General features: G+C 31.9%; 2 protein-coding genes across 5 annotated transcripts; both read right to left on the minus strand.

Moving 5' to 3' along the window:
- Nucleotides 1-414: 414 nt before the first annotated feature.
- On the minus strand, nt 415-2,744 carry LOC108483226 (50S ribosomal protein L24, chloroplastic). The gene is made up of 4 exons (XM_017786505.2): nt 2,535-2,744; nt 1,648-1,686; nt 964-1,194; nt 415-786 (listed from the first exon to the last, which is right to left on the minus strand). Exons 1-4 carry the CDS (start codon nt 2,640-2,642, stop codon nt 556-558), a joined length of 609 nt encoding a protein of 202 aa, XP_017641994.1. The 5' UTR covers nt 2,643-2,744; the 3' UTR covers nt 415-555.
- A 677-nt stretch (nt 2,745-3,421) lies between these two features.
- On the minus strand, nt 3,422-8,328 carry LOC108483225 (calcium/calmodulin-regulated receptor-like kinase 1). Of its 4 annotated transcripts, none has more exons than XM_017786503.2 (8): nt 8,061-8,328; nt 6,842-7,206; nt 6,170-6,323; nt 5,608-5,734; nt 4,683-4,768; nt 4,487-4,558; nt 4,089-4,292; nt 3,422-4,010 (listed from the first exon to the last, which is right to left on the minus strand). In XM_017786503.2, the coding sequence occupies exons 2-8, from the start codon at nt 7,153-7,155 to the stop codon at nt 3,678-3,680; spliced, it is 1,290 nt and encodes a 429-aa protein (XP_017641992.1). In that variant the 5' UTR covers nt 7,156-7,206; nt 8,061-8,328; the 3' UTR covers nt 3,422-3,677. The 4 variants fall into 4 exon arrangements, with proteins under 4 accessions (XP_017641992.1, XP_052886408.1, XP_052886407.1 ...); XM_053030448.1 differs by lacking the exon at nt 8,061-8,328 and adding an exon at nt 7,922-8,012; XM_053030447.1 differs by lacking the exon at nt 8,061-8,328 and adding an exon at nt 7,915-7,984.
- Nucleotides 8,329-16,746: the final 8,418 nt, after the last annotated feature.

Raw genomic sequence — 16,746 nt, forward strand, 5'->3', positions numbered from 1 at the left:
TGTTAATACTTAATGTTTTTCTAGTCTCTGTTGGCACATCAACTTTGGAAAAGCGGCCAACTTCAAGTACTAAAACGTGACTCATCCCTTCCAAAATTTATAAAATTATAAGTTGGCGTAATGATAAAATTATATTTCTGACTCCCATAAGCGTTAGCAGTCGGACTCGACGCTAAGCCTATACACACTTAGCGTGGTATGAACTTTATTTTCACCCACAAACCTTTGCTGGCTTATTACATCGGCAGATGCTTCGGAGATAAAACTCATTTCTCATCTTGCAAATTACCTTCAACTACTGTACTCCAACCTACAAAACTCACATCAACTTGATTGATAGCAGATTTATCCAACCCTAGATGCAAGAGATTGGTTTGCCAGACAAATACATCCGACCATTGATCAACACAAATATTTACTGTTGGAAAAAGAATTGACAACCTTCCAATATATTTTAAAAGTAATTGGTGCATAAAGATGGAAGACTACAGATAAAAAATAATCTAAACTTCCAGAAGCCACATTAGTTTTTCAAGTTTTATGATATTTTAGGTTCTAAGAGGCAGCACCCGTATCCGCAGCAGGAGCAGCTGCAGCTACTTCAGTTTTCTCTTTTGCAGCTTCCTTCAGTTTCTTCCAATTCTCCTCACTGTCAAGGATTTCTCCCGTCTTTATGAGGTACCGGACCTTTTTCCCGTTATCTAACACTTTATGACCCACCCGGCTCGTCACTTCTTTCTCTTTAGAATACAGCATCACATTTGAGCTGTGAATTGGTGCTTCAATCTGGAAACACCACAATTAAAGCATCAGAAGTGAAAATGAGATGAACTTACATGATGGGAGGCAAGAAAAGGAACCCAGAACTACCAGTGCAGTGAAATGTACTCCGATCAATTAAAGCATAAGCATTTTTGTTTCCTTTTTGAAGGTAAATAATTGAAGAATATAAATTAAATTGACCTTAATTATCTGTCCTGGTTGATCCTCTCCTCTGCTCTTCATATGCTTCGTCTTCAGGTTTATATCTTTCACTACAATGGTGCTGTTATGCTTGAAGATCTTGCTTATCTCTCCAATCTTGCCCTTATCACGACCCGATATTACTTTGATGGTATCTCCAACCTTAACGTGCATTTTATGCAAAACTGGAAGGCTGTTCGGTTTGCATTCCTTCCGTTCCCATCGTTTAAGCTGCGACATTCAGGGGCAAAAAAAAAAAAAAAAAACAAGAAATAGAAAATATCAGGGAAACCAAGGTGTGCCAACAATAGTCTTTTCAAAGAGAATGCAGAATTCACAATAAGGCCATAATTTTATAATGCCTGAACTTAATTAAGTAGAGCTTATCGGTTAAGCTAACAACACGTTTACTAGCACGAGTAATTTGAATTAGGTAAATCTAAAATTAAAATCAAAGTATATATCCCTTCTATTCATCAATGAAAGATCTTTCCTATGGAAAGTCCACCATGAAACGGTTTAATTTGCATATTTTATTGCCACAAAAACTAAGGTACTTAATCAAAGGCAGCGGCGTGTGTTCTGCTCTAGTGTTTCTATGGTTCATGCTTTTCCATCCTTGCACAGAATTTCGGCTAAAATATGAAAAAGAATTGCGTGATAAAACGGAAGCAAAAAACTAACCTTCACTACAATGAGACATGGATTCTCTCTTGGTTTGATCTGCATTGAATAGAAAACAGTGAATTATTACCAAAATTTCCAGTACCACATTATCGATGAAACACAGAGTCAAATTCTAGTTTAAGAATAACGAGTGGCCAAAGAGCTTAGCTGTCACAGAAAACAATTTGAACACATGTTACAAATCACAGAGATAATCAACAGAGACCTAATACATGGAAACGACATCTCTAAACAGAGAAAGAACATTCATCAATCTTACAAAGCACAGTTTATAGCAAACTGAACAGTTAAAGACTATTTACCTATCACAAAAAGTTAAAAAAATGCAAATATTGAAAATAATGTATCTACTTTCCCTTGGTTGCAATTGGAGAGACATTCAATAGATTGTGAACTTGCATTGACAGAACATAAATTATCTAAAAAACAGAGGCAAGTTTATCACATATTGGATAATCATAGACTTATAGTCATCAATTTCAGTTCTAAAGTTTCAAAGAAACCAATTCAATCTCCTTGTTCAAAACAGAACTGCTTTAAGCAATAATATCTAATTGAGCTCAAATTTACTAAAATACTAAACAAACAGATACCAGTTTATATTACTAAAACAAAGAATCAATCAAAACAGAGAAAATAGAATAATTTAGTAAATTATATATCTTTTATCTGTCAAAAGTTTGGTCCTTTTAACATCAAAAGAATAAAGCAAGTTGCTTTAGACTTGGCCAAAAGAAATCTAAGGCAAAAACTATAGAAAAGTAAAATTTATGAAATACCCATTTCCATATAACCTTCAAAGAACTGAAAAAAAACAAGAAAAATGTGTAAATTAGAGCAAAAAATGAGGTGAAAATTTGAGAGGAAAAAACAAAAGAACTTACGTGAAGAGGGGAGAGAGAAGGAGGAATTGAGAAACGTTGGCCCAAAAAGGAGTTTGAGGATAGAGAAAGAGCAGTCATTGAGCTTTGCAACGCAGCCATGGCTGCCATTATTTTTGCCTTATTCAACTGTTACAGTAATTTGAGATGCCGAGAGCTACTATTTTGATGATGACGATATATATTGTATGTGGAAATTGTGGATAACTAAGCCATAGATAATGTTGGTAACGACAGAGTTTTGGACATGGGTCAAATATGATGGGCTTTGTGGGCTTAAAACTGGAAATAAAAAAAATTCTCAAAGGTTAACATCTGCTATAAATCCCTGTACTTTTCATACATTTGAAATTTAATCCTCTATTTTTCAGATTTAAAAATACAATCCAACTGCTAACACCGTTAAACTTATTTTGTTAAATTCAGGTTCATTACAACGTGATTTTTCATTACATGGCTAACAAGTGAGTTTTTTTATTTCAAAAAACCACACTACTGGAACTAAAATTTGAAATTTAAAAAGTAGAGAGGACTAAATGCTGAACATAAAAATAAAGGGACATAATTTCAAATATACAAAGAGTAGAGGGACTTGGTGCATATTTTAACCTTTCCTCAAATTTATAAAATCCAAGATTTTTGATTTTATTTTTTACATTTGAATTAAATAATTATATCATATGGATTAAACTACAAATGTGAATTATGCATTTTAATTAGTTCTAGTGTGTAATATTAAATTTTCTCAGATGATGAAATTTGGTCTGTTAACGAATGAAGAAAAATTTAGTGTTTTTGTTTGAAATAAACACTTCAAATAAAATATATTATTTATTTTTTGCCATGTATGTAAATAATTCTAAGCATATAATATTGAATTTGCTCAAATGTTTTAAGTTTGATTTGCAGGAAAAAAACATTATCTATGTTTTCATTTCTGAAGTATTTAATATACAAAATTAGATCAGCAAATGCATGGAGGAAAAGCTATGTTACAACAAATTATAAACAATCCTTTGCCCTAAATAACTCACTCAAAAGAGACCTCAAACACTACAAACATACCTGCTTTCACACGAAACAAAGATCAAATCCAAGAAAAATTTAACAAATTAACAAATGGAAGAACCGCTGGTATCAGCTATGTTACATTTCAAAGGTGTCAGCTGCACTGTCCATGGACTCCTCTCTCTGGTGTTCGGTTATTGGGTTCTTTGTTTCTCCTTGCTCTACGTCGACCAAAACCTCATCTGCGGTTGCAGATAGGGACTTCTGATGCTTCTTGCGGTGTCTTGTTTTAAGGATTCGTGTTAGCACTTGCACAATGTCCCTCATGGAAGGTCGTTTTTTGGGAACCCGATTCACACATTTATACGCAAGAGCTGCTATTTCGTTGAGTTCTTGCAAGTCAAACTTACCGTCCAGTCGTGAATCCACAATTTCCTCCCACCCGACTTTCCCTTCAGTACTCATAGCTGCCTGTTTGTCATTTCACTATCATATTTCAGAACACGGACACAAGCTTAACTTTTAACAAAGCAAAAAGAGAGATCTTACTAGCTCAACATATTCCATGAGACCCTGTAAAGGATTTCTGCCGGCTATGAGTTCAAACAGCAATACCCCGAAGCTGTAGACATCACTTTTCTTAGTAAAGGTCCTTGTGGATATATACTCCGGATCAAGATATCCAAATGTTCCTCGTATGTTTGCTGCATGTTTGTCTACCATCTCTTCTCTTGAAAGACCAAAATCTGCTACCTGCTTATGATGGCATTCCCATAAGATTAAGTCATCTATTTAATAATGTACTTAACTATACCATAGGACACGAGGTCCCTTCAACAAAGGATAATGTTGAAAGGTTTATCCAACCTTAAAGCAAGATGGAATCGTAACAGAATCCACATGCTTCTATTATAGCAATATATAAATATCAATCTGCAAGAACTTACCCTGGCTCTCATGGACTGATCCAACAGAATATTGGAAGATTTAATGTCCCGGTGTATTACAGGAGGAGCTGCCTGAAAAGTAAGTACAAATAAATTTATAAATGTTACCAAAAACTTAAAATGCATGCACAAGAGTCTGCAGCTACATGCCTGCAAAGACAGGTCCATTTATAGTCCAAATAAGAAAAAATATTACCCCGTCATGAAGATATTCCAAGCCCCTGGCTACATCCAAAGCGATATAAACCCTCAAGTTCCAGCTCAGAGGTTCAAGATTTTCACCTGCACAAAGATGAAATGCTGTTTTTAATAAAAGCCACTGTATATGAATCAAAATTTCAACGAGCAGGCAGCTATAAAGTTCCTCCCAAACCCTAATTTCTTGATGATTTAGAATACAAAAGCTAATTGTATTCCAATGCAATTTACATACTTATTTTTACGATGCCAATTCATTTGCATAATTTAAGTATTTAAAGTGTTATGAGATGTTACAAAATATCTGTTAAGTATTGGATTTCCTGTGATGTTGTATTCGAGTTGGACCTCTTCACTTATTACCAGTAGGTTTTATGTAGGATTCTTAACATTATATTAAAGTCTAGTGTATTTTTTCTTCTTGCCTATCCGCATGTAAGGTTAAGGTCCCCTAGTGAAGTTGTCCACGTAGGCCCTTGTTGAGCTACACATGACGGGTAGTGTTAAGCGGTGATACCCCATATCTATTAAGTACTGGGTTTCCTGGGGTCTTAAATTCAAGATGGGCCCCTTCACCTATAATTAGGTGGTTTTAGGATGGATTCTATACAAAAGGCATTGATGACAGCATGCTATCAGCAAGGTTGGCCAGCTCATTATAGATTTTTGCTTTTTTAGCATTGACATGAAATCAATGGCTCAATGAACTAGAAACAAAATCAAGCAACATATTACAGAACCAACAGGCAAATTGTGTTGGAAAATATTGAATGCAAATGATCCAGAAAAACTTTGTTTTTTAAAAAATCTTAACCTAGAGAAGAGCGAGACCGGCTGATATTCAAGTTCATATTACAATATTTCAGCTTTGGCCATTCAACATTATACTAATCTTTCAAATGGATAGTTGACAGTGTACTTACTATACAAATGAGAAGCCAAGCTGCCTTTACTCATGTACACATAGACAAGCATATGCTGACCCTTTTCTGCACAATATCCAACCAAATTTACAAGGTTTCTGTGATGCAGTCTTCCCAACAACATAACCTGAAATGATATGAGGATGAAACATTAAACAAGCAGGAGTGCGGGAAGGAACAACAAAAAGCACACATGCACATACGGAGAAATGCAATCAGCATATCCATTTTAAAAAGGGAAACCGGTAAGTTGGGTGGGACATTGTGCACGATTTTGATTGGATAATCTAGTTTTCCCTCAATTTTGTGTAGCAGATGCTTTTTGTGGAGTTTTTTTCTAGAAAATATGACGGTCCAAGCAACCCGTGTTTTAAATTGCTTTAGTATAAAGAACACGTAGCTTTCACTTAAGAAGCCAGAAAATGATTCTAAAGTAGCAGTATCATGTAGGAACTAAGAATAATCCTATTAAACTATTGTTTATGTGGAAATGTAACATAGAACAGAAGAATTATGCCATTAAAATATTCCAATGTGAATATCAACTGTAGACCATCCCTACCTCGGTCTGGAACTCTTTCTCCCCTTGCTTAGAATCTGTTGCAAGCACTTTTACTGCAACAGTCTCACCAGTTGACATCTGAGCTTTATAAACAGGACCAAATGCTCCCTGTCCTATTAGTGTTGTAAAATTATAAGTTGCTTTCTGCAAATCCCTGCATGCGTGACACCATTAACGAATTAGAAAAGAAAATAAAGGAAAAAGCTCATGCTATATAAATTCATTCCTACCTCAAACCACCAAACTATACTACAAGGTTGCTATAGCATGAATGGAAGTATTAAGGGCTCAAACACATTCTTAAGATCAGGCCATAATCTTAGTAAAAGTATTGAAATGCAAGAAATTCAGTTAGTTTCTGATCAAGAATGCTCATTTTTACTGAAAACAAACAACTTCACAGATTCCAAAATTGGAATTCCTTGAAAATTCCTATCAAGCTATCTACTTTGGACACAAATACAAGGCATGATGAAACTAATCAAAGTTATCTATGAATGTACCACCAAAGTCACTTCCCACAGCCATTAAATCATTTATCATATCACATGGATAACAAAACAAAACAATTACTAACACATCTTGTCGACTCATGAACACAATACATAAAACTAAAGAAAGAAACATTTTGTTAATGATGCGTAAGTACAATAAGTTTCAAAAGAAACATACTTGTATGAATACTCAGGTATTCCAGACACAGAGACAACATTGCTTCTTCTAAGCCCTTCAAGCCACATAGACATTCCATTTCTCCCAGATTTCACAGGTGACTCAGGACCCATAGTTGAATCGGATAACATGTTACAAGAATCAGCTCCATTAGCCCTAATAGGAATAGTTGCAGCTCTCCTGGAACTGCTGTTACCTATTTGGGATCTCTTTCTATGATACCTTATACAAAACAGTGCAAAAATAGCTAAAAGCACACCAATCACCACTCCTATTGAAATCCCAATGACCAAACCAGATGATTCCCCTCTCATATCTACTATTTTTTATTATTTGCTATTCAAGCCTCCAGTCCATTGAAACAACTGCAAATACAATTCCAGGGTCAAATCAAGCCGATTCTAAACTATCAACAAATTGACAATAAGAAAAGAAAAAATTTAATAAAAAAAACTGTAAAACAAATCCGAGTCAAATAATGCTAATATTTACAAAAACTAGAAGGTCAAGTTTAGAACTTTCATTTCATGGCATTTATCACAGCATATGGAATAAAAGTCAAAAGTGATATACATGACAAAAGAACAACTTTTAGTCTTCTATATGAATAGTTTTGTACCAAAACTACTCAAATTCACATAAATGTGAGAAGAAACCGATTGGAAAGAACCCCAGGAAACAAAATTCAGAAGAAAAGAGAGAGAGAGAGAGAGAGAGAAAGAAAGCCAATAATTTTCCTAAAGCTTAGTGATTTGAAAAAACCATATACTTGATCCGATTAACATTGGTCAGAAACCTATTAATTATTATGGACAAAAAAAAAACTGAAACTTTTTGCTGATTACATATTTAAAAAAAAAAGAATAACAGAACTGATCTGTATGGTTACTAAGAAAAAAGAGTTTAAGAAGTCCAAAAAAAGTTTCAAGAAAGCAAAGAGCTTTTAAGTAAAACCTAACTCTTTCTTTCAGTTTCAGTTTCCAACTTCTACTTCCTAAGCTTTCTCACCAACCAAACAGAGTGCAAAGCAAGAAAGGAAAAGGGAGAAAGAAAAAAAAAAACAGAAACAGAACTTCTAACCCATGAAAGAATGACAAGTGACAACAAGCCCAGAAATTTTGAAACAATAAAAATCCAGAATCTTTAACTATAAAAAAAAAAGTGAAATTCGATGCATTGATGAAGAAATAAACCAAAATAAATTAACTTTTAAGGCTACCTTTTCTAATATACGAAAAAAAAAATACATTTCTTCAGTTACATGTGGTCTTTGGAGCAACGAGGGGGGAAACAAAGAGAAAAGAAGAGCAGTGAGAAGAAAATCCTTTGAGTGAGAGGGGATTTTAAAGAAAGAATATTAGACTTTGAGAACTGAAGAGGAGAGATTTTTCTGAAAGTTGGGAAAAAAACAACACTGGTATTTGTTGGAGAGATTGTTCTTTCTAAAGATTAAGTATATTAATATATAAATAAATAAACGTGACTCGCCGTTTGTATAATAAACGCGGGACTGGAGTGAAGGAGAAATTATTTTTGGGTTCTTAAACGTGGCCTTTGATGTTCAATTTTACCCTTCGGAGGAAGATATTGATATTTTGAGCACATTTTTTTTATACAAGTATATGCTCCATCTCTTTCATTTCATAATTTATGTTTTGATTAATTTCCGGGATTCAAAATTATCATCCCTATCTAATTATTTGCTTCCAAATTTAAATATTACAAATTTATCTATTTCACTTATATTATTTAAGTTTTTATATAGGTATGATAATTTATTTCACCTCAAATTTTGTAAAAGTTCATTTTAGTCCATTGCATCTTTTTGCCCTTAAACTTGTATTATTTATCAAATCACCCTAAAATAAATAAGAAAATTAATAAACATTAATTTTAAAAATTAATTAATTACCTATAACCACATGGATGCCACGTATACAAAACTAATTTATTTATATGTCATTATTAAAATTTGAATCTTAAAACATGTGAATCACGGATTTAATTCCATTCTATTACTTTTCCGTCTATTAATATTCAATACATATTTAATCAACATTTGAATAGTAATGATGATTATATTAGATATTAATGAATAAAAATTAATGGAGTGGAATAAATGCAAAATTTACCCGTGAATGCCTTATGAAATTATTATGTTGAATTATAGAAAAAGAATACCCTTAAAGTGAAGGCATATTGGTGAGTTGGTTGGTCCAAAGGCACACTGGGTTTCAATGTGTGAGGTTAGGGTGGAATTGAAGTTAACTTATTAGGCAAAAAAAAATTTTAAGACACCTATTGGTTTTGGATAATTTCCATTTAACTGTTTATGTGCACCCAATGTGAACTTGCCTACTTTATTTCCAGTAAAACAGTAAATTATTATTATTTGATATATTGAGAGGGTGGTTTTTTTTTTTTTTTAGTTTCACAATTAACTATTTTATTTATTTAAAGATATGTGAAAGTCTGTTTGTGTAATTAAAATCACTGCTACCAATCAAATAATATATTTATAACTAATAGAAATTTCAAACCGCGACACCTTTTCTTTATAATATATTTAAAAATCTATTACATTCAGTTTCACTAAACATTTGAGAATTATTAATGAAATTAGTTTAACTAAACCTTACATAATAAATTATTACATTATAACGAAAAGAGAAAAGTAAGTGGTTGTTGATTTTAAGAGAGCTACTTGCATATTTAGGAGGCAGTGGGTAACAGTCAACCTAATTCACCTAATTTGAATGGAATAATTAAATTCCAAAATTATATATATATATATATATATATATATATATATATATAAAAAAGAAGAAATATATTTTTCGTTTAAATGAAAAAATTTATTTTTTCTTCATTTTATTCAAGTCTACGTTATACATAAATAAGTTTATTTATTTATTTAAGTGGAATAAAAATATGAATTTATTTAAAACAAATGGAATAGTTTGAATAATAAAAATGTGAAGGCCACATCTGACCTTGGATGAAAAAGTGTAATCATAGTCTGTAAAAACAAAAGATTATGACATTTGGGTATTAATTCAAAGTAATAAATAAGATGGTTTTAAGTTTCAAGTAAACCATTTAATTTCCCAATGAATTCCATTATTGTCCAAAACATTCAATGAAATTATTATTTTCCTATTTAGTTAACATCCAAATAGAGATTTAAAGCAGCTTAGCCTCTTACCCCATAAATGGTTGAGGATAAGGATGAAAGTTAAAAAATGGAAATAATTGAAAGTTAAAAAGTAAAATTTTACCATTATACTAATACATGATTTCTTAAAAACTGAAAAAATTATATAAGTAATACCACTACCTCTCCTTCCACTCCTGCCACCAAATAAATAGAAAATGTCACATCATTCACATTTAATTATTGGCTAGTTATAAGATCTGAACATAAAAATAACCCAATAATAAGCTATAAGTATCAACTCCGGACATTATTTTCGGGTATAACCTTTTTCCCTTACACTCCTCTACACTATTTTCACTCTACAAATCATACTGACTTAATCATAGGAGAACTTGCAAAGCATAAACTTTGAGACCTCTTCATTTCTTTGTGACCTTGACTTGCAAATGGCCCTATCATTTTTACCTTCATCCAACTCTCAGTCCAGCCCATCGTAATGAGGTATTGATAGATATATTGAGACATTATTTATTTATGTAATAGGGTAGGATTTTGACATTTTATTGAATGGAAAAAATGCTTTCAGACAAAAATAAATAGAAGGTGATAGTCAGGATACTATTGGGCCATCAGGTTATGATACGATTGATTTAATTTAATATAAAATGAGTATAAAGTTGAACAAAATATATAATAATATGAATATTTGAAGGTGAAAGTACATCACTCATTTTAAGAATGCAAATGATCTCAATGAGACATATGACAAGAGGTTTTACTTTAGAATAATGTTACCAGGCTTAAATATTTAAAGCATCTGACCCTAAAATTTATATATATATATATATATATATATATATATTATATTGATTTTATTTATTTTAATTTATCTAAAAATAAAATCAATAATAATAATAATAATAATAATAATATGACACGTGATATTTTTTATTGGATGTGGTTAATTTTTAGGATAAAATGAAAAAATAATTGAAATATTAAAATAGGTTAATGAATCAAAATTAAGTGACTTTTAGTAAAAATAGATAATGAAAAACGAGCCAACTATATGGATTAAGTCTTAATTTCAACCAAACCCAATTCTTTTAAACAACAACACATATACCTTTTAATATTTACAAAATTATATAATATATAAAATTTCTCGACACTACACTGGGCATGTTTAATGGTCAACAACTATAGGCGGCGGCATTTATAAAAGAAAATGTTGTGGGAAAGATTTTAAGGGTTTTAAAATAATGTTAAGATTTTTTATTATTATTATTTAAAGTATTCTTTGATATTTATGTTTAAGGTATAAATATAATGATGTATTTTAATAATTTTCGAATAAATTAAAAAATTAATCATGAATAGATATTCATAAATTATAAAGAAAAGCAGAGGTTATAGAAAGAAGAAAAAGAGTGGATGATATAATTGAAATTTACCAAATCCTGAAACAAGATTAAAGCACATCTGATTATTACAGAGAAACGGTCAAATAAGACAACAATCTTAAAAAGCTGCTTTAGTTTTTGTAGGAAACGTTAGAATTTGTCTATTTGTTTTTAACTTTTGTCTCACTGTTTGCTTTATAAATCACTTTATATTAATCATACTTTGTTTCATATTAGATCTGGATTTGATTGGATTAGATCCATTTGTTTCGATTTTAGAGTTCAGTCCACTTGTGCTTTCACACTTTGATATTGTCTACATTTCCATTTTTTTATTGAATTTTGTTCATAATGTTTTTAATTTTTAAACATTAATTACGATACTATTTATATTAATAATATTATATTATGAATTTTTTTTGGTACAACATATTAAGAATTGTTTATACAATGTACAACAAGAAAAAAGTATAGGGGAGAGAAAGGTGGTTGTTATGGAAGCCGGTTCACCTAATTGAAGTAAAAAGCTAAAGGTTATAGGTAGTGGTGGAGAAAATAACGTGAAGGCTTAGGGTTGAAAGAGTGTTGGCAAAGTGGAGGGTCGCTCATTTTTTCATTATTCCTAAATGTATTTATAGACAGGGGTCCCGTGTAAGATGGTGTTAACATGTTAGACTTGTCATCTAACTATCATTACAAAGCGCATGGGAGGGATGTCTTCAATGAGATGAGGATGTCCATTACAGGATATATCTTGTCCTTCATTCTAACTTGATAGGATAAAGCAATTGAGCCCACGTGTGTTGGATCTAGTGCCCTAAGTGTAGCATTTTCATCAATACACACTTGTAATTTTTTTGAACAGATTGATTAATAAAATAAATTCATTAATTAAATTAATATGCTTCGTATAAATTATCCTCAAATGGTTTTTGAACGCAAAGTAAAATGGAAGCAAATGTTGCCCATTGGTTGTCTAAATGTTTAACTTACTAAACAGTATTACATCGTCGGATCGTAGTATAGAAAGATAGCTTATATTAGTAGACGAACCTAAACATGTCCTTAGTCTAATTAGAAATGAACAAACCGATTTAAAGACTAATATGTGGTTATCAAGTCCAATTAAGGAGATGCCTTATCTTGGGCATCGGAGTGGATGACTCCTAGAATATAAAGACATAAATGTGACTGACTAGACTGACAGTACATCGAACAAGACCCAAGCAGAATAGATCTTGAATCCGTTTATGGATTTATTCACTTGTGACGTTCATAGTGTGACATACCTAAATCCTGAGTGGATGATGGATTATATATACGTAACTCGTACACTTAGATGTAAGTAAAAGCCTAAGTTCAAATAAATAAGGAACCAAAAGTTGGTGCTTTGGGTGTACAACTTTTATAGTATGTAGTGCCATTCACAACAATGGAATTCATAGCCCAAAACAAGGGTAAATGATATCCTCTCATTGGCATTACACGGTTGATGAAAAGTAAACGTGATCATGGGTTGTTCATTTTTGTGATGGATGACTTGATCACTATTTGGTAATGATTAACTTTTCATGAAAAAAGATGTAATTGTTACCATAAAAAAATAGAATCATATTGGGAGAACAGATATTATCCCAAAGATATCGAGGATATCCTAAGAGGGTAACACACTTATGACAAGGTCATTGGACGAGCATTGATTAGTTATTTTCGTAATGGTATGTGTAACACCTCTAACCTGTATTCGTCGTCGAAACAGGGTTACGGAGCATTACAGAAATAAACAGATTAAATACAGATATATCAAATTATTTAACATTCATGTCAGACATTTACATGAGCTCTTAAGGCCCAAAACATACATTAGAAACAAGTAGGGACTAAATCGGGTACTCAGAGAAAATTTCACGAAATTTCAAAATTTTTCATAGTTTCAGGGTACACACGTCCGTATGGTCAGGCTGTGTGGCTCACACGGCCAATAGACACGCTCGTGTCTTAGGCCGTATGGGCATTCGAAATAGGGCACATGGCTGTGTCCCAGCCTGTGTCTGTATCCGTGTAACTCTCTGACTTGGGTCACACGACCATGCCACACGCCTGTGTGCCAAGCCGTGTGAAAAAATCCTGAGCATTCTGCTTTGAATTTTTAAGATGCAACGGACACATGACCAAGCCACACACCCATATGCTAGGCCGTGTGTCACACACGGTTGAGACACACACCTATGTCTTTGCCCATGTGGACAAAATAAGGTCATTTCCAAGTTTTATTTCTCACCCATTTTGTCTTCCACCTACAATAACATTTTAACACATTCCCAAGCCAACACAAAACATTCAAATCAAACCAAAATCAAGTTTTATACATAACATTTCATCACATGTGTTCATGTTTTGACACTTACCTAATTGACCCAATTCACATATATGTATGTTTTATCAAATATGCTAGTTCAATACAATCATCCATATGATTTCGATCATTTAACCATTTCAAACACACATATTAAACATACTTAGATCATATATATGTACATAAAAAAATATACTAAACACAAGCCATAGCAATGGCTAATTCTAACCAAACATTTATATGCCATTATTGGCCAATTTAACCTATACATGCCATTATACCAAAATTTAGTTCGTTACATATACCGACGAAATGAGCCGAAGGATAGTGTAATGTAGCTCCGACCAGCTTCCAACCTTTATGAGCTTCCGCATACTATAAAACAGGGAAAATAAACCAGAGTAAGCATTTTATGCTTAGTAAGTTCGTATAACGGAAAATTAACTTACCAATTAATTCATATTTAAAGTAAACAAATAGACATGCTCAAACCAATTTTGCCAATTGCCTAGCACATATCCTCATCAAGCATGTTAGTCATGTAATTCACATAAATACCAAGAAACATGAATAAGCTCATCAATATTCAATTTATACATACATGTATTTATCACATTAAATATCCATGAATATGTACATATCATATCTTTGTATTTCAAGTATTTCTCATAGTAATTCATCTTGAATTTAAATCATCTCACATCGGAACTATACCTGTTGAATCATTTAAAATATCGATGGGTACATGGTTAGTACATACAATATGTACATACTATATTCCGTCAAATCATATTCAGGAATGCTCATTGAGCATTTAAACGGGAAGCTCTTACAAGCCAAATAATAGAAAGCTCATAAGAGCTTAAATCAGAAAGCTCATGCGAGCTTAACGGGTAACTCCAAAGAGCTGTTATTAGAAAGCTTATGAAAGAGCTTTTAATCAAAAAGCTCCAAATAGCCTGATATCGGGACACTCATAAGAGCTGCGGTGTGTCTGCAACATACGCAGGATCACTATCGATTAGAATGCTTAAAGGAGCATACAAATGGGAAGCTTGGAAGAACCATGTATCAAAAAGCTCAAGAGAGCTTATATTGGGATGCTCTTGTGAGCTATGGTGTGTTCGCAACATATGCAAAACCACAACCACTTTGGGAACCCTGTATCCATCTAATTTCATTTGTTCAAATGGGATTTATTTCTTGTCGGACATTTTCGGATATATGATTTATTTTCATACTTAACAATTATACAAATCACTTACATATAAATCAAACATATCACATAAATATACAGTTAGCTTATCTCGACAATGTTTGTGTTCGTAGGGTACAAATCCGATATTTTTTTTTTCCTTGATCCAATTCCGTACTAGGTCTATCCGGATCTATATGAGTAAATTTAACATCAATTTAATACATTTCGCATTCAATTCAATTCAATTCACATCCTAGGAAAAATTACTATTTTGCCCCTATACTTTTAATTAATGATGATTTCGTCCCTAGGCTCGAAAAATGAAATTCATGCAATTTAATCCTTGTTCCAAGCCTAACCTATTTTTACATATAACATTTACAGTCCATGTATTTCACAAAAATCAAAACTTTTTCATGAATTTTACATCTTTTCAATTTAGCCCATAAATCACAATTTCGTAAAAATTTCTTTCACAAAAGTTGTTTATCTATCAACAACCTTTTTAATTTCTACCATAAAAATTCATAATTCATGCATATTCATCCATGGAAAAACTTTAATACTTTAATAACTTTACAAATTAATCTCCAAAATAGCTTGATTAAGTTATTACGATCTCGAAAATATAAAAATTACTAAAAATAGGGTAAGGAAACATAGCTAATTAAGCCAAATAAAATTGCTTGAGTTCTTTTCTCTTAGCTAGGGTTTCCATGTAACAGCCTAATTTAGACCCTAATCGGAACGGTAGTTTCGAGACCATGAATCCGAGTTAGAAAAATATTTTAAAATTATTTTCTATGTTTACCATGTGTGAATTTATATATGTGAAACTTTCGTGTTTTAATTTTGTTGTTTGAGTGGCCGATTTAATAAAAGGGCTTAATTGCATAAAATGTAAAATTTGCATGCTAATTGTTAAAGTGCCTAATTGCTTTGTTCTTTTAATGTGGAGTACTTATAATGCAATTATACCATTGAAATTGGCATGGACACATTCGGTCACTAGTTAGTGGGTGGAAATAATATTATAATAATATTAAAGTTATAATATAAGTAATAATATGTATATATTATAACATAAATTAAAAACAACCATGCATGTTCTTTATTATTGCCGAAACTAAAGAAAATAAGAAAGAAAAGAAAGCTTTAAGGGTTCGGCAACTTATTAAGCTCAATCAAGGTATGTAATTAGCTCGGTTTTTGATAATTTTTACGTTTTTGAGATCGTTGTTAAGTTATCTACAAGACCCATGCTAGAATTTCTGATTTTGATGAATGTTTTAAGTTATGCCATTGATGAATATTTGTGTTTTGAGATGTTTGATGATGATATATTAAAAATATGTTTTAGATTATCATGTTTTGTATTGGAGTTTTTAATGATTTTGACTAATTAGGACTAAATTGTGAAAATAATAAATTGAGGGACTAAAATGTGAAATAAATGAAATAAATGGACTAGTATGAGAATAAGGAATATTCGGCCTAACAATGTTGTTGTGAGATTTTGCATATTTTGTGTTTTATGCAATAGGGACTAAATTGTGAAAAATGTGAAATATCAGGGGTAAAATTGAAATTTTCCCATTTGTGTGTTTTTGGATGAATTTGGTTGAATATTTGATTTGATAAATTTAATTTATATTAATTTAGATCAAGAAAAGAGAAAATTAGATTTAGATCGGGGAAAAAGTAAAGTTGTTGACTAGCCGATCCGTACCAGTTTTTCATAGTCCGAGGTAAGTCTTTAAACAATTAAATATCATTTTTTTTATAACTTAG

This window comes from Gossypium arboreum, chromosome 1, assembly GCF_025698485.1.
Source record: "Gossypium arboreum isolate Shixiya-1 chromosome 1, ASM2569848v2, whole genome shotgun sequence".
NCBI lineage: Eukaryota > Viridiplantae > Streptophyta > Magnoliopsida > Malvales > Malvaceae > Gossypium > Gossypium arboreum.

Excerpts from the sequence above, each read along its gene's own strand:
- LOC108483225 (XM_017786503.2), bottom strand. The coding sequence starts at position 7,155 with ATGAGAGGGGAATCATCTGGTTTGGTCATTGGGATTTCAATAGGAGTG. Across the intron at positions 5,735-6,169 it reads AGAAAGAGTTCCAGACCGAG|GTTATGTTGTTGGGAAGACT; the intron begins GTAGGGATGGTC and ends ATATCATTTCAG. Across the intron at positions 4,293-4,486 it reads ATCAGTCCATGAGAGCCAGG|GTAGCAGATTTTGGTCTTTC; the intron begins GTAAGTTCTTGC and ends CATCATAAGCAG.
- LOC108483226 (XM_017786505.2), bottom strand. The coding sequence starts at position 2,642 with ATGGCAGCCATGGCTGCGTTGCAAAGCTCAATGACTGCTCTTTCTCTA. Across the intron at positions 1,195-1,647 it reads CATGTCTCATTGTAGTGAAG|CTTAAACGATGGGAACGGAA; the intron begins GTTAGTTTTTTG and ends TGAATGTCGCAG. Across the intron at positions 787-963 it reads AACCAGGACAGATAATTAAG|ATTGAAGCACCAATTCACAG; the intron begins GTCAATTTAATT and ends TGGTGTTTCCAG.